Genomic DNA, 21,512 nt, shown 5'->3' on the forward strand with positions numbered 1-21,512 from the left:
AAATGTAATTTTATATACCAAATAATAAAAAAGTTACATCTTTAAAAGTATGTGTATTACACAGGTTGAATAAATGTAATTTCCTTTACTAAATAATAAAAAATATATATCATTAAAAAAACCTCGTATATTGTACGAAGTGAATAAATCTAATTTTATATATCAAATAATAAAAAGTTATATCTTAAAAAACCTCATCTATTACACGGGTTGAATAAATGTAATTTTGTATAGTAAATAATAAAAAAGGTAATGCTTACAATGAATGATAGGTGTTACACATTAGTGTTTTATTATATAGTATAATATAAATATATATTTATATTGATATAAATAGATTATTATATTGTAGTAAAATTTGTTAACAAAGTTTCAATAAATTTAACTCTTTATTTAAAACTTGTAAATGTAACGAAGTCTCAATAAATTTAACCATTTATTTAAAACTTGTAAATGTAGAAATGATAAATAATATTAGTTAAGTTTTGTAAAATTTATTTGATACCAAACTAAACAAAACTTTCAAATATTTAGTTAATATCAAGAGTAAATTATGATTTTGGCCCCTATGGTGATATCACTTTTACCCTTTTAGCCAAAAAACGAATCTTTTAACATCTGAGCACACAACGTCTTTTCTTCTAACCCTTTTGGCCCCTACCAAAAAAGTTAGAAAAAATGACGTTGAGGGCTCAGATGTTAAAAATTTTCTTTTTGGGCTAAAAGGGTAAAAGTGATATAATCACAGGGGCCAAAATCGTAATTTACTCTAATATCAAATTAGATAACTAAGTTTGAAATTTGAAGTAAATAGATAAATATAAAAGTAATAATTAAACTAAATAATATTTAGTAGGGGGATTATCTATAATTAATTAGAAGAGATTAAACTAAAATTATAATTATCCAAAAGACATGGCCTAATATGATGACAAGTGTCCTCAAAGTGGTTTCTTTTATTATCAAAGTGGTCGTTTCTTAGAAAACAATGCATAGCCCATATTGACAGAGAGTAAAAAAGTAATTAATGCAGACTTATAAAATTGATATAAATTAGTGATTAATAGCTTTATTCAACAACAATTCCATTATGTTGAGAACAAACTACTTTACAAAATTATTTAATGATAGGGTGACTTGGGATTTTGAAAAATGTTTATTTTTGTACTACTTTACAAAATTACATAGAATTCAAGAAAACGAAACAACAAATTAAACAGATATTGAGTTATTCAAAGTTCTGTTGAATACTAAATGAGATGTTGACCAAAATTAAAATAGATGTTGACCAAAAGTCAATCAGATGTTGACCAATAGTCAAACAGATGTTGACCTTAAACAGATGTTTGGTTTAACGCCACAGATCTGTTTATGGCCAAACATCTGTTTAAGTCCAATTATCTGATATACAAGGCCAAACATCTGTTTAAGGAAAAACATCTGTTCAAGGTGAAACATCTGTTTATGACCAAACATCTGTTTAAGCACAAACATCTGTTTAAGTCCAAACCTCTAATATAAAAGGCCAAACATCTGTTAAAGGCCAAACATCTATTAAAGGCCAAACATCTGTTTAAGGCCAAACATCTTTTTAAATCTGAACAGATGTTTAACTTAATCAGATCTACTGTCTTCTCACACTGTTTTCCTCTTCAAAACACTGTTGAACCTAACATCGGTTTCCATTAACTATTGACCAAAAGTCAAACAGATGTTCAAACCACTGTTTGTTCTTGTATTTCCATTAACTATTGACCAAAAGTCAAACAGATGTTCAAACCCTGGTTGTGACAACATGAAACACAACATCATCATGCCAAATACAGTCATATACATCCATCCATTATTCTGAATTCATAAACCCATAAATGCAGAAGAATGTCACATTTGCGATTAATAAACCAAGTTTCTACTAACTGCAGTTACTATTAGCAAAAAGAAGCATGATATCATCTATATATAAAACATAAAGTGCTAATAACAGTGTTTTATCATGTTAGCTATACATAGCAGCAAAACATCAAGTTAATAATTAAAAAAAAACATACAATTTCACCATCAAAAAATTCATAATTATAATATCTGATATCAGAACATACTTAAATGTCGTTGTTAAACTGAGGTAACTTGATTTAATATGATCTTCTGTTCCGAAGACACGTATGTGAAGTGCAACATATCACCAAATCTCAACTTATTCTCAGTCATAAACTTTCGCCAACCGTCCAACGCATAATGTGGCTTCAAATCATTTAACTCCGACTTAACATCATTAACCTCCCCAACTCCAACCATGTTTTGAACTTTCAAAGGATGAAGATCAACAGAAAGACCTGCTCGTCTGGCAACTTCAACAGGAAGACGCTACATGTATTGTGTGGAAAAAAATAATAGTCAGACAAATAAACAAAAATCATTAGTTTGTTATAAAAAATGGCATACCAGCCTATAGTCTCCTTTGCGATCAAAATGAAAGAACTCAGGGTCGAGAAGATGTCCAGAATGTTTTTTTGCAGTCTTTATAATCTTATTTCTATAGATAAGCTTTTTCTGAACATTGGCGGCTCTCTTCCCCTTGATGAAAAAGTAAACATATACATGTGAATTAAAGGAATGTTGAATATATGAACAAAAAAAAAAAAAACAGTTTATATAAGATATACTGATTAAGTGGTGAGTATAGATACCTTAACTTTATGAGCAGATGAAGAACATCCAATATGATCACTTGTGTCGACAGGTAAGGCAACATTTCCCTTAGTCATATTCTTGACCGTCTCCTTTCTCTCAGAAGTAACTTTACCTTTCTTCTTAACCTGTTGTCATACAGTGACTTTAATAACCATAGTAATATAACAATCTTTAACACGGTAAACTTACATCTTGTGTTTTATTCAATCATGAAGACATGCGTCTCTTTGACGTGCATTCGACATTCGTTCGTAACTTCTTCTAAATAATACATTATTGGATAAATGTAACATCAGTAAACAACATTACTAATAGTTGTAAAAACATTAAATTCTTATATGTGTTAAATTAAAAATAAATAATTTTAATAATTTAGTAAGTACCTGAGTAACAGTTCTTCCTTCACATACAGACACAACTTCTTCATCCTCATAGATGTCCTGGTCAACATTAATGAAATAATTAATATAATGCTAAAATAATTAAAACTTTTACTGCTAATGCTAAATACATACGTACCTTGAATGCATTCTCAACATAATCAGCCTTCGATATCTCAAGTACACTATCATCATCAGATTCAGCTTTCTTTGAAAAGCAAATCTCAATCTCATCTCTATAAACTACTACCTCAAAAACAACATCATCAATTCTTCTAAACACAAGCAAATCATCCTCAAGTATCCCAACATCCTTGCACATTTCAGGCCATCCTCTAGCAAATACAAAGTTTGTATCAACCTTAGACACCTCAACATTCCAATAGGAACCCTTATAACAGATTTGAAATTTGCCACTTGGTGGGCTGTTTACATAAAACTGTTTAATGAAGCAGTCTTCGATTACCTGTATAAAATTAAAAATAATGAATACTATATGTGAAGTATGTAACTTATGAGAATAAGTGCTGACACGTTTAAGATGCAAAAAGATTGAAGTTAAGATCAATAGTCATACCGTAAAACCAAATCTTGCATAACGATTAAACGTGAAATAAGATTCACCACACATCCCATCAACAAAACATGAAAGTTCAAATCCAAAATCACCTAACGCTTTAAAAACCAACAAAGTATCCCTCGGCAGATTGAGATCTTTAACAACATTGTCCCAACCGTCAGTTATTATTGGTGTTGAATTTTCTGTTCTGACCTTCATAACCCATTTTTTACCAGACTCATGATAGATTCGCAACTTATTTTTTTTGCCAACAATCTCCCCACTTTTGATTAGCAAAGGCTATAGGTACATCCTGTATATAATTTTTAAGTAGTGTAAGAAAATATAAACCATAACAACTGTTAAATATATATCTCAATAAAAATAAATTATGTATATAAAAACATTTCATACCAGTTTCAAAGATTCTGGGTTATAAAGAAACTTGACAAATGTAGTATACATGACAAAACCTGAATCAGTAAAGATGTTAAAACATTGAAATTAAAAAGTTGGCTTCGAAGATGAACATTAACTTTTTGTATTAACAGAGTATCTACTGAAATTAATCATAGAAACAGAGTATGAGTTAAAAATTTTCTGCAGATAATAACTATTTTAATATGTTATCAACAAATGATTCAAACACCTAATTAAAGCCTTCTTAAATGTATAGCAATAAACTTAAAATCGTATTTGTAGCAAGATAGGATTTGAATTTTTTTTTTTGAATTAAAATCGGTTAAACAATATAAAGTATTACAATATGAATTTACATACCAGTTGTTGAAGAAAAAACAACAAAACCTCCAGTGATTCAAGTGTAGAAGACGGAGAATAAAAAAGTTGAAACCCTAGAAAATGACTGGGAAGAAGAGATTTTTGAAAGAAGTCAGATGATAGATGTTTGATGTGTAATGATGCTAAAGAAATAATGACGGTTGTGTTTTCGTTTTCCCATATTTTCAACAAATGAAAAATATTTACACATAGACCCCTTATTGAATTTGTTATTTACATTTACAAACTTAATAAAAGATGTCTAACAAAATGTGTTTGGAAACCTCTGTTGGTCGTTGGAAACAGTGTAAGTCAAACAGTTGTTACATAAACAGAAGTTATGACAACAGATGATAACTTTCAGCAGTTGTTTTATTTTTAGCTAACATCTGTCCACGTCAGAACCTCTGTTATCATAATGCATGACAGTCAGCAGTCAACACTATAGTAAATGAACAGTTATTAGGAAAAGCAGAAATTATGATAACAGATGGTACCATTTAGCAGTGGATGTGTTTTTAGGCAAGCATAAGTTTCAATAACAGTTGTTTTCAATCAGTGTAATTCAACAGTGGTAAGTCTAACATCTGCTATTAGTCCAACCACTGTTAGGAATGACTGAAATAATTAAAATGAAGATGCGACAACAAAGATTAATACTATTTAAATTTATGTCATTTAGTCAAGACTCAAGAGTGGTAAATCAAACAGTCGTTAGCATACACAGTTGTTTCATCATCAGCAGATTCTTCAAAAAACTACTATCAATGATCAAATTCTGAACATTTGTTTTATCTTTGCACTCATCTGTTCACCATCAAAGATTAATACTATTTAAATTTATGTCATTTAGTTAACAATGGTAAATCAAACAGTCGTTAGCATACATAGTTGTTTCATCATCAGCAGATTCTTCAAAAAACTACTATCAATGATCAAATTCTGAACATTTGTTTTATCTTTGCACTCATCTGTTCACCATCAAAGATTAATACTATTTAAATTTATGTCATTAGTCAACAGTGGTAAATCAAACAGTCGTTAGCATACACAGTTGTTTCATCATCAGCAGATTTTTCAAAAAAACTACTATCAATGATCAAATTCTGAACATTTGTTTTATCTTTACACTCATCTGTTCACCATCAAAACAACCCCTGATGATATTAAACCTCGGTTGACTTACCAAGCAGATGTTCAGACAGAATTCAACATCAACATAATCTGTTAACCATCAAACCAACCATTGATACTATTAGACCTCTGTTGACTTACCAAACAGATGTTCAGACACAATACAACATCAACATTATCTCTTCGCCATCAAACCAACCCTTCATATTATTAAACTTGTGTTGACTTACCAATAATTAAACTAATTCAAACTAAAAAACTAAATAAATAAAACTAAAAGGCAACATAGATTCATAAGTTTAAAATTTATTCATTTATTCATGACATTAAAAGTCCAAAAATTACATCACATACTGAACAACATTAAAGTTCAAATCTAACAATAACAGCAAGAATGAAGAAACTTTAGCTTCAACTCCATCGATTGCTGAACCTCTCGATGTATGTCCTTCAGCATCGCCATGAACTCCACGTCTCTATCACCGCACTCTATATTACTAACAACACAAAGCTCACGAACGAAAGTTGAAGGCATGCGCATAAGATCTCTGGAAACCTGCTCTCTAGTGAGTAGACCAACCTGCAATCCATCAAAACATCTCTTCAACTCTTGAAGAGTAGCCCTGTCTTCATACACCTGTTCCTCGATTTGCCTGACAAAACGCTGCTTGAAATCATCCGATTTTGCATCTGTGAATGAGGCCATTTGAATAAACTATATAACTCGACTTTCCTGAAAGTATGATATCTTCTTAGGAAAACGTGATGAAAAAACAGGTGAAGTGACTATGAGTTTATATACTGAACTTTGTAATTATGGAAACATGTAGATTTAATATATATAAACATAATCTGCTTCATTAAACAGTCTTTTAATGCAAAAAACTAATTCAAAACCCCAACTTTTATGGGAAATCCGTAAAATTAAATACCAAGAAACCCAAGGGATAAAATATCGAAATTCAAAGAACAAAAGCATATTATGAAAACTACAATTAAACGATTCATTTTCCATGTAAACGCGTTTTTTAAACTCTATAAAAAGCCGCTGATTCGTTTTGATTTAAAACATCAACAACTCGTCCTACAAATCACTTTCTGTCAAAAATAGTTCCAAATCAGAAAACCTATAAAAAATCTACATGGCAAAGTTCAGTTTCTTACACTGGTCAAACACCAGCGATCTTAAAACACAATTCTCGATGTGGTCACTCAAAGAACAAAGAACAAACCAAGAAGTAAACAGGAAAATCGACATAATCAACAACACTAATAACAACAAAACCTGGAACAGCATAGCATTGCTCGATGAAGTCCTCCACTCTCCTCAATCAGACTTCCAGGAGAATGCAGAAGAGTTTCTTACACAACTTCTAGAACAGGATCAGAAAATCTGCAACATGCTAACTGACCTGAAATTAAAAAGAGAGCATGAAATCACATGGAGAAAGGCTAGAGTCTACGAAATCTTAGCAATGTTAATCCTAGCGTGTAATACTTTATAAATATTTCATTCAAATTCAATATTTTTCTCTGTAGTAGTTCATTTTAATAATATAAACATACATCTTACAGTTAATAAAAAATAAGAAACAAACCTAAAATGCAAAGATCTCTTCTCAACTGGTGTAGCACAACTGACCATTTCACGATAGAAGATACATATCGTCGGTTGAAGTTACAACTCTCCCATCAAAGAATGTAACACATGCAACTTTTCATGATGTTGCAACAATTATATTGTAACATCGACATTGAAAGGTTGATGTGTGATGGCCAACATCATTGATACGACGATGTTGGAACAATGATACCGGAACGATAACATGTAAACAGAATCATCAACCATTCGAACAAAATTGTGTAATCGGAGAATAGCGGCTAAATCATTCGAGTCGAGAAAGATGCATTTGAGAGAGAGAGAGAGAGAGAGAGAGAGAGAGAGAGAGAGAGACACGCTTGCAGATATCAGCGAGAGAGATTTGAATGTGCAGCCAGATAATTATGTCTTATTTATAGAATTGTTTGAATTTTGAATGTGGAGCCAGAATTTGAATTGGAGAAGATGTTGATTAGAGAGAGTAATTGATTGAAGAAGATGATATGTTATATATCTGGAGCCACTGTAATTTTGAATTTTGAATTTGGAGCCATAATATTGAATCGTCAGAGATTTTGAAGTTTGAATTTTTAATCATCAGTGGTTTGGTTACAGTGGTTTGATTACATTCGTTTAAATGGGCAGACCTTTGAATGAGCAATGGTTTTGATTATAATGGCTTGAATGGACAGTGGTTCGTATGAGATTTTGAATGGGCAGACCTTTGGAATCTAAATGTGGGCCAACTTTGAATTATAAAGTCTTTTAATATTAGGCTTTATGATGTAATAATGAGATAAGAAAAGCCTTGTTGGACATGCTCTCAAGCTGACACATCAGCTTTTCTTATGTCACTTGGATTTCTCCTTTTATAGAAAGTATAGATAGATTCCTTCCATAACATATATATTTATTTTCTTAAGTGTGTATATTTATTTTTATTTTCTTGGTCATCAGAAACAAACCAGAACTCATAATCATACTCAACAGAAAGTACGAGACAGAAGACATGTAAGAAGCAGTTTAGAGCTATTACCTCAATAGCTAGCAGAGCCATAACAAAACACAAGATGAGGAACAACGAATGTGTGATGGTGGATAAATCGTCGATCAGTGATCGCAAATGCCACAACTGATTGTGGCCACTGCTTCTTGAGGTGCCAATAAGTGAAGGTGGTGTGCCAAAGCACCGGCTTGATTTCGATCACAGTGATGATTGTGTGCACCGGGTGGTTGCGAGAGCTGGGAGAAAGAAGCGTTAGCAAGGGATATGATTGTAAACAATTGCTTTCGATTTCCATAAATTATTAGCAATTAAAGCCTTTAATTAATTCACTTCAATATTAATAAACCAAGTCGGTTTTTGGAATTCCATGCTATCCCTTTAGTTACACAAAGGCATTATTGCCTAGTGATATCTTGGTGGTGGGATAAGGCTACACGGTATGGGGACCGTCCCCCACACGTCCAACCCCGTCGCCGAACCCAACACCGTGCCGCCCCCCGTCCTCGTCGAGACCGTCGAGATGAAGACGTTGGAGACGGGCCATATCAAGACAAAATCCCCCCCCCCCTTTTAGGCGATGTTACCGTTTAATAATAAAAAGAAAATTTTCAATTTCAAAAAATTAACAAACGTTCAAATTCAAAAATTTAACCCAAATCCCTCCTAAAACTATATAAAACCTCCAATTTTTACACCATTTTCTCACTTTTCATCTACCACAACTCATCTCTCTCTCTCATTTTTTATAAACATCTTCCACTTTTATAAAATTATATTCTACCAAGGAATGAGAAATGTTAATGATGGATTGTCCGATGAAAAGATTCGGCTCAAGGAATGAAAAATATTAACGATGGATGTCGATGGTTATCCCAAGCCGAAACGTTCGACTTTGCTAAAACTACAAAACGACATCATGAAGAAGCATCAAAGTGGTAGATTTTTTTTAAGTTTATGTTTTTTTTTAATTTATTTGGATTTTTTTAAGTTTATGTATTGTGTTTTAATATTAATGAAAATATTTTCTTAATTTATTTGTTAAATGTTAAAAATAGTGGAAGATTTATACACACACACACACACACACATATATATATATATATATATATATATATATATATATATATATATATATATATATATATATATATATAAGTGGTGGGGTAGGATCATCTAGGATCATCCTCCCATTTTCACTAAATTTGTGGGATGGACCATTAGGTCATGGGTTCGATTCCCACAAAGGGGTTTTTTTTTCCAGATTTATTTATTGGGTTTCCTCCTGAATTGGTGTATATGCATTATTGCCTAAGGGAGATGGATATGATCGGGTGGTTTTGCTGGTGGCACGATAATACTCTAGTAATCCAAATTTGGATTACTCTAGTAATCCGTCAGTAATCCAAATTTGCCGTTAAAAAAAAAAAGCAAGCAAATAATATAGCTTTCAAATGCATTTCCCAACTTTCAAATAGCCTACTATAATCCACTTACGAATTGGAATAATTAGATAAAGTTTAGTAACAGGCTATGGGTTCAATTTCTATGGTGTATAAGTTTTTGGTCATTGTCGATGGCTTTATAGCCTAGTGGCGTCTTGAGAGTTGGATAAGGCTTTGGGACCAATAGGTTCTGGATTCGATTGCTACAAGGTGGTTTTCAGGGTCGGCTCAACCATTTTGGTGGCCTAAAGCGAATTAAAAACTCGATGCTTTTTTTTTTCTAAAAAAAACACTATTTGAGAAAAATCCACCTTTACCCGGCTTAGGACAGACAAAATAAACTAAAAGGTTTATTATTGGCGAAATGTCACAAAATAGTAACCAAGTTTTAAAAGTGTTCTAATTAGGTCACTCGTATCGTTTTTGTCCCAATTAGATAACTGAACATTCAAATCGAGCCATGTCCTTTTTTCGATGTGTCAAGAAAAAAAATAGAGCATAAGATGTTAGGGTCGGATTATTTTAATATATGAAATTATATTTGTTAAAAATCAACACTTTAATTTTATTAAAAATTAAAAAAAAAGTTACAATCCACGTCATCACTTGACGTTAGCATCAAATAAAAGGGAAAAAAGAAACAAAAAATCCGCATCATCATGGTTACCTATGAAATGGATGAGAAAACCCTTAATTTTAATGAAAAATAAATGTCGAGTGACTTGATTGAAACACTTTTGAAACTTGAGTGACCTAACTGGAACATTTTTAAAACCTTGTTACTATTCTACAAAGTTACCCCAAGTTAATTTAATTTTTTTTTGTATTTTTATATATTTTTAGAGTAAATTTCCATTTTAGTCCCTGAGTTTTTGTCCAAATTGCCATTTTAGTCCAAATAGTTTTTGTTTCTCATCTGGGTCCCTGACTTTTCCTTTTTCTTGCCATTTTGATCACATTTCCTAACTTAGTCTAAAAACCAGGTTACAATCAGGGGTATTTATGGCATTAAATTATTATGAGGTTTTATGAATTATGTTGTAAACTACCCCCGATTATCACTACACAACAGTTATGCCAAAAATACCCGTGGTTATAACCAGATTTTTAGACTGAGTTGGGCAATGTGATCAAAATGGCAATAAAATTGAAAAAGCAGGGACCCAAAGTATAAAAAATATTTGGACTAAAATGGCAATTTGGACCGAACCTCAGGGACTAAAATGGCAATTTACTCTATTTTTTATATGTATAAAGATAAGTTCAGCCCAACCCAAATATCATATATATATATATATATATATATATATATATATATATAGAAAGTATAATGTACTTCAGGGCTTAACCTACATTAACATACATGACAAAAAATATAACGTGCGTTATTATCATAGAACGTGCGTGATTATAGTCCCATGCGTGATTATGTGGTCCCATGTGTGATTATGTGGTCTCATGCGTGATTATACCCTTGATCCAACGGTTACCATTGTCTCCTACGTGATGTATGATAAGACTTTTTGTATGTTAACCTTACTCTATATATATATATATATATATATATATATATATATATATATATATATATATATATTAAGTTGGAGGCCATATTGATTTGGAGGCCTAAAGGCCAAGCCTCAAAATACTTGGGCTCGGGCCGGCTTAGTGGAGATGGATATGATCTGGTGGTTCCGCTGGTGACACGATGATACTCTAGTGGTTCGTCAATGATCCAAATTTGTCATTCAAAAAGAATTAGCAATTAAAAAAAGGAATAATGGATTTTAATAATCCTAAGTAATAGTCGTTGGCCGACAACTGTCTCAACTTCAAAAATAACCAGTGGTGGTCCCACCTTTTCATATATCGTAAACCAATGGACCTTTACTAAACCAAAAAAGATAAGGAGATAAAAAGAATTAAGGTTATGCTAGTAAAAATCCATTAGTTTACAACATGTGAAAAGGTGAAACCACCACTAGTTATTTTTTAAATTAGAACTATTGCCGGTCAACGGCTAACAGTTTAGATTATCAAAATCTATTATTCCAAAAAAAGGGAAAAGATCAAATAGGAAGTTAATTTTCGCTAGGAAGGATAGGAAGCCATAGGATTATGACATGTGGCAAATTTTAAAATAAAGAGAAAGGTATTTTAGTCAATCCAACTCCTTCTTCTTCCTTTTTCAAAACCCAGTAAATTCAAAAACCCACCATTTTCAAAACCCACCATCTTCAACTATTTCTTCACTTTCTATCTCAATAATCACTACATTATAGTGCGATTTTCATCACCAATCAATGATTCAGAACCCGATCAACGTGTTCTTCAGCTTTTTTTGAAGAAAACCCAGTTTAATTTCATAAAAAAATCTCGTTTTTTCCGATGATTTTGGAGATAATCACTCGATTCGTTCGATTCGAGCGTTGATAAGTGTTTCTATCATTCAAATTTTGTCAATTGATGAAGAAATCGGCTTCGATCCATGTAAGAAATTCTTTAATTTCATTTTCATGATCTGGGTTTTTGATTTAGTCATTGCGTTTTACGATCTTTGCGAGGGTCCGGGGGCGGCAGCCCCCGGTAGCAGGGTCCCAGGGGCGGCAGCCCCTGGCGGGGTCCAAGGGGCAAAGCCCCTGGACACATTGTTTTAGGTAAAACACACTGTTTAGGTGTTTTCAGTCCATTGTGTTTTAGAATGAGTCATTTTTAAGTGTTTTCTGGCCATTGCGTTTTACATAAGACATTTCTTTGTGTTTTTGGTGCATTGCGTTTTAGGTAAAACACTTTTTTATGTGTTTTCTGGCCATTGCGTTTTACAAATAAGACATTTCTGTGTGTATTCTGGCCATTGCGTTTTACAAATAAGTCATTTCTTTGTGTTTTTGGTGCATTGCGTTTTAGGTAAAACACATTTTTATGTGTTTTCTGGCCATTGCGTTTTACAAATAAGACATTTCTGTGTGTTTTCTGGCCATTGCGTTTTACAAATAAGTCATTTCTTTGTGTTTTTGGTGCATTGCGTTTTAGGTAAAACACATTTTTATGTGTTTTCTGGTCATTGCGTTTTACAAATAAGACATTTCTGTGTGTTTTCTGGCCATTGCGTTTTACAAATAAGTCATTTCTTTGTATTTTTGGTGAATTGCGTTTTAGAAAAATGTCATTTTTTAGGTTTTTATTTTCATTGCGTTTTACGTAACTGGTGGTTTTCTATTGCGTTTTACGCAACTGGGTTTTAAATTTTTTTGTTTTTAAAATATAGCAATAGTATACTCGTTTTAAAGATAAAAAACGCTCGTTTCTTTGGTGCAATTTTTATAAAAAAATAATGTCGTATGAAAGAGTTATTAACGTTTAAAAAATGGGGGGGGGGGGGAATTGGACGAGAGAGAAACTATTGGCTTGGATTGACTAGAATGCCCTTGAACAAACTCACGCGCCTCTTTTCTTCCTTTCAATTTCCCTGATTTAATCTTAGCCCTTGATTAACTTAATGGATGGTCAAGATCACTTCCTATCCTTCCTAGCCAAATAAACTTCCTATTGTATCTCCACCCTTAAAAAAAAATAACCCTCTATTTTTTAAATTTGACCGGGTTTTCATTTTACGAGGAAGGAAATGTCCTTGGGTTTGGGCCCAACTCTCTTGGTATGGGAAGTGGGCTGTTATTAGTGAAGATGGAATAGGCCCAGATGAGCCCATTACCTGACCCTCGTCGTCAAGTTACTTAGATACAAGACACATCAAGTACACGTTACAAGTTTTTTTCTTTTTTTTTTTTTTTTTTTTTTTGAAAGGTACACGTTACAAGTTATATCAAACACAGGTATGAGAAATAAGAAAGACTCTTGTTTCTTAAGAAACGCTTATGACAAATTAACCAAACACCTTTCAAGTGTTATTTCTAAAATAGCAGGTTTATCTCTAACAAGAAAAAAAAAGTATTTTAAGAAAAATACTTATCACATCACATATCAATTTGAGTTCTTTTATATTATTTTTTTAAGCAAAAGGAATATCTTTATTATTTAAAAAACAAAATACAAAATTCCCTTTTGTTTTATTTACGGTTATATTTAGATTACGAAGGGGGCTTTGGGTCTCCTTACTGCCACTCTCTCTTACACACACTTGTGTGTGTAAACTCCCTCAAAGCTTCGGGATTCTAAAAAACTTCATCCAATTTTCGCTTCTGAATCACAAAGTCGCCTCTGTTTGTTCACAAATCTCTGCATTCTCCAATGCCGATTCTTCTTCCACTCTGTAAGTTTCACAATTTCGCCTCCTTAATCGCTGAATCGATGTTATTTTCAGTTTCAATTTTTCAACTTTTGTTCATTAGTTTCATTTATTTGATCTGTTAATTGTTGGGTATCCTTGATTTGTATTGTTCTGTATGTTTGATATGAGATCTGGTGTAATTTGATACTTTTTTTCGCTTGTTTATACCGAATTGTTTTAAATTTAGTAAATTTTTGTTCTAATTATAGTCATTTTAATGTTGAAAATTAGAATTTGTGAGTAGATAATGTAGGATGCTAGAAGTTGTGTAGCTTAAGTTTGATGATTGTTTTTGTTACTGTTTGTTGATAAAAGTTTGTGTGTAGGAATAAAGTAGACATGTGTATTTTGTTTCCATTTTTGACCTTTACAAGCAATGTGTGTGTTTTTTTTTCTTGTTTACTTTTGAGATTGTAATTTAGGGAACTGAATGATGCTAAAAATAGTTGTTGATTGTCAGTTTTTTTTTTTTTTTTTTAAACACGAATAAAATTCTGGAAGCTCTTTGAGTCGTTAATACAAAAACCATTAGAAATTTACAGTAGAGTGGCAGGTAAGCGGGCAACTAGCTGCACCGCAACACCTTTTGATTAGCAAACCCGATCCTGAATTTTGGCTCTTGTCATGTGCTTTATAGTTTTTACGGTTGTGAGGGGATTGTAGTTTAGTTTGTGTTTCGCGATAAAGTAATAAAGTTGTCAAATACAAGAAGTCAAGAATTCGGTGTGATTGCTTAAACTGCACTTTACCTAGTTTTAACCGTTAGCAGGGTATTGGTGGGGTCATGAGTTTTCCCTAAAGGGTATTTATCGCTAAAAACAAACGCTTATTAATTGTATTTTCAAAGAAAGAGTAAGTTTGAACGAAAACTTAATCCTCGTGCATTTGTAACGGAAAGAGAGAAACCGATGTTTTTAAATCACATGGTGTGGTTAAGTGATGAAAAGAAGATCTTTTTAATGTGTAATTAGTTATTTCAGTTTGGTTCCCTCCATTTAGCAGAGCCTTTACAGATTGTTTTCTCTTGGTACAATAGTACATCTGCATTTACTCATTTTTATAGCCTGTAACCATCAACAAAGAGTCCATTAATATATAGTCCTCTTCAGTTTTCACTGACTTATATCAATCAATAGATACATCCTTAGATTAAAAGAATTAAATATTTATTTTAATCCAGAAGTAAATTAAGATGTTAGAGTTGCTATACTTTATGGTCATGCCACATGGGGAGCTTTATGTTAACTTGGTAACATAATTGAAACGTTCTGAAAAGTAGGGGTGTGAATTTTCTGACACGACTTGAACCTAACACGAAATTAACAGGTTTTGGGTTTGAACGGGTTTGGGTCAGTTTCAGGTTGAACCCGCTAACCCATTTAGCTAAATGGGCTGGGTTCGTGTCAACCCGGTTGGGTTGGCAGGTTGACCCGTTTAACCCAAATTATATTATATTATATTTTTTTTACATGTGTTTATGTCATAAATTAAATTGGGTGTGTATTTTATGTCATAATTATAAATTTATAACTTAAAAAGAGAATATGACATTAATTGTATTATATATATCTGTGTTTTTTTTACAGTAAAATTTTAATTTTAATATATTAATTTGCGAAAAAAAATAAAAAAAATTCGGGTTAAACGGGTCGTGTTTGGGTTCATATATATGACACAATTTTCAGGTTCAGTCGGGTTCGGGTTCGGTTCAGGTTGAACCCGCCAACCCGCGAACACGGCCCGTTTAGCACCTCTACTGAAAAGTGAAAATAAGAAATCAAACTGGAGGAGTTTGAGTATTTTCGGGTTCAGTCGGGTTCGGGTCGGTTAACGCGGTTGTATAATTGATTCTTTTCATGGGCTCCCACTCATGCCTTTTGACCTTAGTATCATTCTAATGATTTTCTGGTGAAAGTTCATGATATGTATTATAATATCATAAAGAGTCTATGTGTATGTAGTTGTGTACCATCAAGATATCAAAGTCAACACAAAGACGTTATAAATATATTATGTTTCGAGCATCTTAATGGAATATAAGTAGCTGGAATATTGAAAGATATATATATTTTGTCAGATTGTCAACTGATCCTTTTGGTTTGGTGGAAAAATACAAAATAAATATTTAATACGTTTTAATTTCTTAGGGTCTGTTTGGTATGGAATAATATTACTAACTGGTCGCTTGAATGGCTTCATTTTTTAAACGAAAAGTTAAAGTATTTAAAACCGAAAGTAATGTTGTTATTGATGTCTCTTTCTTGGTGGTTGTTCTATATTAACAAACATGTTGAAGTTGGATGTTTATGTAGGACGGTGTTTAGGTGTTGACCGGCTTTTGACCGCAACCCGCTAGAAGCACCATGAAATTTGTAACAAAGAAAGGACTCAAGGCAATAGTGCCACTCCGTTTAAAAGGAAAATCAGGCAGTCGTTTTTGTTTTTTCCCAAAAGTAAAAGCTGAATTCGAGCCAGGAAACACGCCGGTTTATCTCAATGTTTATGACTTGACACCCATGAATGGCTATGCTTATTGGGCTGGATTCGGCATCTTTCATTCTGGCGTAGAAGGTTTGTTGCTCCTTCTGTTTGTTTAAAGTTTAAATTGACCTTACCTGCAATTATCTCTTCTTTTTGGATTATTAGAGGTAGCAATTTCGACTATTTGAGTTGTACTTTATGTAACAAACTGCTCAAAAGGAATAGGTCAAGTGAGTAGAACGGGTTGAAAGTTGTTACGAGATATTTTTTAATGCGTAAAACCGCCTAAATATTTTTTTGTTTATAGATTCATATTATTGTAGTGATAATATTATTGTAGTATAAAACTAAGAAAATGGTCAACCCAACTGTAGTTATAAATATGCGAATATGTATATATATTATAATTGTAATTATAATTATAATTATTTTTATTGTTTTTTATTTAAAGGTAAAAAATAAATTAAAAACATTAAAAAACAGAAAATAAAAACATTAAAAAACAGAAAATAAATGGGTAAATTGCCAAAATCGTCCATGAGTTAACGTTACATATTAACTGGGTTTGTGATTTGGATGGCAACAAAATCAAAACGTTAGGTGTTCAGAAACAAAAAAAAAGTTATTTTGGATGTAACATGCAAATCAGCCCAAACCTCGGGGATGATTTTGGCATTTTACTCAAAAAACTAAGACAATGGTCAACCGAACTTTGCTTAAATAAGAACCATTTCCATCTGAACGATTTGACCCATTGCCCAACATCACCCACGACCCACACATATTGCCACATCTACTATTAATACGATGTTATGCTTTTCCTTGATGAAGACTACGTATGGCAATATCATGATATTGCTTGTTAATTGACGTGTACTCAGTGGCGGACCCAGGAATTATTTTCTGGAGGTGCGAACGAAGGGTTCAACCAAATTTTCAAGGGGTGCAGTCGGGATTTTTACCTCGAAAATACACTAATTTTTTTTTTTCAAGGGGGCACCCGCCCACCCAAGCCAAAGCTTGGGTCCGCCAATGTGTACTTGTACCAAATTTAATAAATAAGTTTAAATTTGCGCTAAATACAATCATGATTATAAACATGTGATTATTAGCTCTTATGAAATAACAACTTTTTAATGCATTATATTTGCACATGACAGTTCATGGTGTAGAATATGCATTTGGAGCTCATGACTATCCAAGTAGTGGTGTGTTTGAGGTCGAGCCACGACAATGCCCAGGGTTCAAGTTTAGGAGGTCAATATTAATCGGGACAACACGTCTAAACCGAGCTCAGGTCCGCGAATTCATGGAGCATCATGCCGCAAACTACAATGGTGACACATATCACCTAATTGTCAAGAACTGTAACCATTTCTGCAATGACATTTGCTACAAGTTGACTGGCAAGCAAATCCCTAAATGGGTTAATCGACTCGCTAAACTCGGTAACATTTCCACCTCCAGTTGTGGATAATAACACATTTTGGATAATTGATATAAAAAAAAGAACTAATTTTGATGTGTAAAATGAGCCCATTCAAGGATGTGATAATCATTTATAATTGTTAGGGCTGTAAACGAACCGAACGAACACGAACAGGGCCTTGTTCGTGTTCGTTTATTAAGGAATGAACATCTTCACGAACGGTTCATGAATGCTTACCAAACGTGATTTCTTGTTCGTGTTCGTTCATTAAGGAAATGACATGTTCATAAACTGTTCATCAACACTTACCGAACGTAAACGAACACAAATAGACTTTAACGAGCATAAATTATTAAAAAACTAAAACTAATGAACTAAAAATATAACATAAAATAACTTATAAATGAACAAAGACAAATGAACATAAAGGAGCGAACATAAATGAACACATTACCGAACGTTCACGAACGTAAACGAACACGAACATTAACGAACGAAGCCTTTGTTCATGTTCTTTGTTTAATTTATCAAACGAAATTTCTTGTTCGTGTTTGTTCCTTTATTAAACAAACAAACATAAACGAATGTCTCGCCGAACTGTTCATGAATTGTTTGCTGAATGTTCGGTTCGTTTACAGCCCTAAGTGTTACTATTAGATAATTTTCTTAGTAATTAACTGAGTAAATTTAAGCTAAGTTTAAATAATTTGTTGTGCAGTGTTATTATTTACATACATTTAATTTAAAGTATTTTTTTGTGTGTGCATGTAAATTTATAACTAAAACAATATGTACGGAATAAAATACTATGTAATATAAATTACTATTTGGCTCTTAAAAAGCTAGTTTGTTGATTGATGTTGGAAAATGCAGGTTCGGCATTTAGCTGTGTGTTGCCAGAAGCCCTAAAAGTGTCGGCAGTACATGATCCGCGTTGCTTACCGTATGAGAGTGAGAAGAAAATGCTGAGAAGCACTAGTTTTAGTTGCTTAGCGTCGGTTTCATCAAGGCAGAAACACTTGTCAACATCGTCACTGTTTCTTCAGTCACCTTTAAAGGGCTGTCTACCATTGAGACCTCGTGTGCACAACGACTGAAACCTCACAGCTTAGAGCTTGTTTTTTTTTTTTTTTTTAAATTATTATTGTTTGAGAAATATCCTAAAACGCGGGTTCGGTTTGGTTTGGTTTGATTGTTAATTAGTTGTAATCAAAGCTTAGGAGAGTGAATGTTCTTGTTAACCAACGTGGGTACAGAAGTTGTTTATAATGATATGATACTGTTGGTTGGTTTTCATGCATCTATAACGCCATTTTTTCTATTTTTTGATAACCTGTGAACGTGTCATTGGAAAGCTCACGGGGCTCACCAGTACCCTGTAAATTGGGACACACAAGGTTGATCAAGGTCACTTTCACTTCATCACTTGGATTTAGAATAACGGGCTCTATTTATTTACTCGCATAGTTGCATACATCATCATCATCATACTCACTTACTCAGTAAATCCCACCAATAGCAAAGCTAAGGTAGGGTCTGAGGAGGGTAAGATGTAGACAACCTTACCGTCGAATACAAATGAAGTTTGATAGTTTACGTAACCGAATAAATTAACTAAGATAAATATATAAATAGACAAGTTTTCTTGGTTGTGTCGGTTTGTTAAGAATGTAAGTTTGTTGGCATATGCTTATGTGATGTTCGTTAAGATGCTAAATGTGAACATTCGAACACAATGAACATAAAACGACAAATACATAACTTCTCGCACAAAAATGCATGTACACGTGTGCTTGGGCACGCTCAATGCTGAATCAAATATAGATAAAGAATTATGAAAATTGCGAGAACCGTATAATCACTTGTATATTGTTTAATTGTGGTTGAAACTAATGTTTTTTTTATATAAAATAAAAAGGGTATGAACGGAACGATTTTTGTTTGTATTCCATTTTCTTTGTTATCTTTTTTGGCTGTTAAAGTGACATGACATTTGGAGTTTAAAAGTCAATTGCCAAATTGGCATGAACAAAAGGAAAAGGAATGATGATGAATAAATGATTTGTTTTTTGTTTATTAAAGAAAGGGAGGAAGAAGCGTTTAAGTTTTAAAGACAACCCATCAAGTTTGTTTTTTAAGTTTCAAACCTTTCAAGTTTGTTATAGTTTTAAGAGTAAACTGCCATTTTGGTCTCTGTGGTTTGGGCACTTTTGCCATTTTAGTCCAAATCTTAAACTTATTACATCTGGGTCCCTGTGGTTTGCATTTTGTTGCCATTTTAGTCCAAAACTCAAAATATCTGAATTTTGACTGGTTTAATCACCCTTTTTTGTCCTTATCTGAAGGGGTAGTTTGGGCATTTAATTTTCATTAATGTAATTCAATTATTAAAAAAACCACATAATATAAAAACCCCTTATTATCTCACACAATTACTTCATCATCTTCAACGTTCCTATCGAAACCCTAACCTAACCAGAGATCAAACCCAAAAAAAACCCTAACCCACAGGAGATCGAAGAACGACAATGGTGGTTTGCACTTGTGGAGCCTCAACGTCACTGAGAACCTCATGGACAACACAAAACCCAGGTCGTCGTTTTCATCGGTGCAACAAACCATCAAGCTGTGGATTCGTTGCTTGGGCTGAGCCACCGAAGATTGAGAATCCGGCTGTGATGATTCCTGCACTGTTGGACACCACCAAGCGGCATGAAGAGAATGCAAGACAGATGTTTGCTCGGAACATGAAGCTTGAAGAAGAAGCTGAAAAATTGGCACAGGAGAAGAAGATGCTTAAAGTTATCTTAGGTTTCAGTTTTTTGTTGTTCATGTTTTACTATGTTAAGTCTGGTTAGAGTTTGACTTGTGTTTGGATTTTGTAAGTTTGGTCTGTACTATCGACCTGCTAATATGGTTGGGGCTTTTTGTATGTATTTTGTAATGGAAAGTTTGGGGCTTTTTGTAATGAATCATCTAACGTGTTGTGCATCTAATCTGTTATGTCAATGTGCCGAAATGTGCCGACATGTGCATCTAATTTGTTGTGCATCTAATGTCTTATGACAATGTGCCGAAATGTGCCGAAATGTGCATCTAATGTCTTATGACACTATGTGTAGTTTACCAAATGTGCAGTTTACCAAATGTGCACCAAATGTGCAGTTTTCCAAATGTGCAGTTACCAAATGTGCAGTTTACCAATTTGCATCAAATGTGCAGCAAATCTGCACCAAATGTGCAGCAAATCTGCACCAAATGTGCAGCCAATCTGCACCAAATGTGCAGCCAAACAGATCTGCAAACATGCAGCATTTAACCTAAGAAATGTGCACCCAAATACCAAATATGCATCATTTAACATACCAAAACAGATCTGCAAAGTGCAGTCTTTAACATTACATAAACAGTTTCATGATTTAACATACCAAACATACATAAACAGTTTCATGAACATAATGTACCAAAACATAAGTACCAAACAACCATTAACACTAAAAGTTAAGCAGTTTTGTAACACCCAACACGTTTTCTCTTACATATCGACGCAACGGAAATTCAAGCCTAAAATTTCTTTATAATTTAAACACAAAACATGCATGAAGACCCAAACTTCAAAATATTAAAAATTTGCTAAAAGGAAATGTGTACATTTACTTCCACTTGTTAAAACATTATATAACTAAAACTACATGACTGTTCTCCCGTACAATCCTTGCTCT

General features: G+C 33.0%; 2 protein-coding genes across 3 annotated transcripts; both read left to right on the forward strand.

Moving 5' to 3' along the window:
- Positions 1-13,693: 13,693 nt before the first annotated feature.
- On the forward strand, positions 13,694-19,090 carry LOC110915518 (deSI-like protein At4g17486). Of its 2 annotated transcripts, none has more exons than XM_022160243.2 (4): positions 13,694-13,862; positions 16,177-16,451; positions 17,522-17,809; positions 18,664-19,090. In XM_022160243.2, the coding sequence occupies exons 2-4, from the start codon at positions 16,244-16,246 to the stop codon at positions 18,885-18,887; spliced, it is 720 nt and encodes a 239-aa protein (XP_022015935.1). In that variant the 5' UTR covers positions 13,694-13,862; positions 16,177-16,243; the 3' UTR covers positions 18,888-19,090. The 2 variants fall into 2 exon arrangements, with proteins under 2 accessions (XP_022015935.1, XP_022015927.1); XM_022160235.2 differs by having other exon boundaries at positions 16,193-16,451.
- A 1,228-nt stretch (positions 19,091-20,318) lies between these two features.
- Positions 20,319-20,648, forward strand: LOC110889647. Its single transcript, XM_022137215.1, has one exon. The coding sequence runs from the start codon at positions 20,319-20,321 to the stop codon at positions 20,646-20,648; it is 330 nt and encodes a 109-aa protein (XP_021992907.1).
- Positions 20,649-21,512: the final 864 nt, after the last annotated feature.

This window comes from Helianthus annuus, chromosome 2 (genome assembly GCF_002127325.2).
Source record: "Helianthus annuus cultivar XRQ/B chromosome 2, HanXRQr2.0-SUNRISE, whole genome shotgun sequence".
In the NCBI taxonomy this organism is placed as follows: Eukaryota; Viridiplantae; Streptophyta; class Magnoliopsida; order Asterales; family Asteraceae; genus Helianthus; species Helianthus annuus.

Excerpts from the sequence above, each read along its gene's own strand:
- LOC110915518 (XM_022160243.2), top strand. The coding sequence starts at position 16,244 with ATGAAATTTGTAACAAAGAAAGGACTCAAGGCAATAGTGCCACTCCGT. Across the intron at positions 16,452-17,521 it reads CTTTCATTCTGGCGTAGAAG|TTCATGGTGTAGAATATGCA; the intron begins GTTTGTTGCTCC and ends TGCACATGACAG. Across the intron at positions 17,810-18,663 it reads TAATCGACTCGCTAAACTCG|GTTCGGCATTTAGCTGTGTG; the intron begins GTAACATTTCCA and ends TGGAAAATGCAG.
- LOC110889647 (XM_022137215.1), top strand. The coding sequence starts at position 20,319 with ATGGTGGTTTGCACTTGTGGAGCCTCAACGTCACTGAGAACCTCATGG.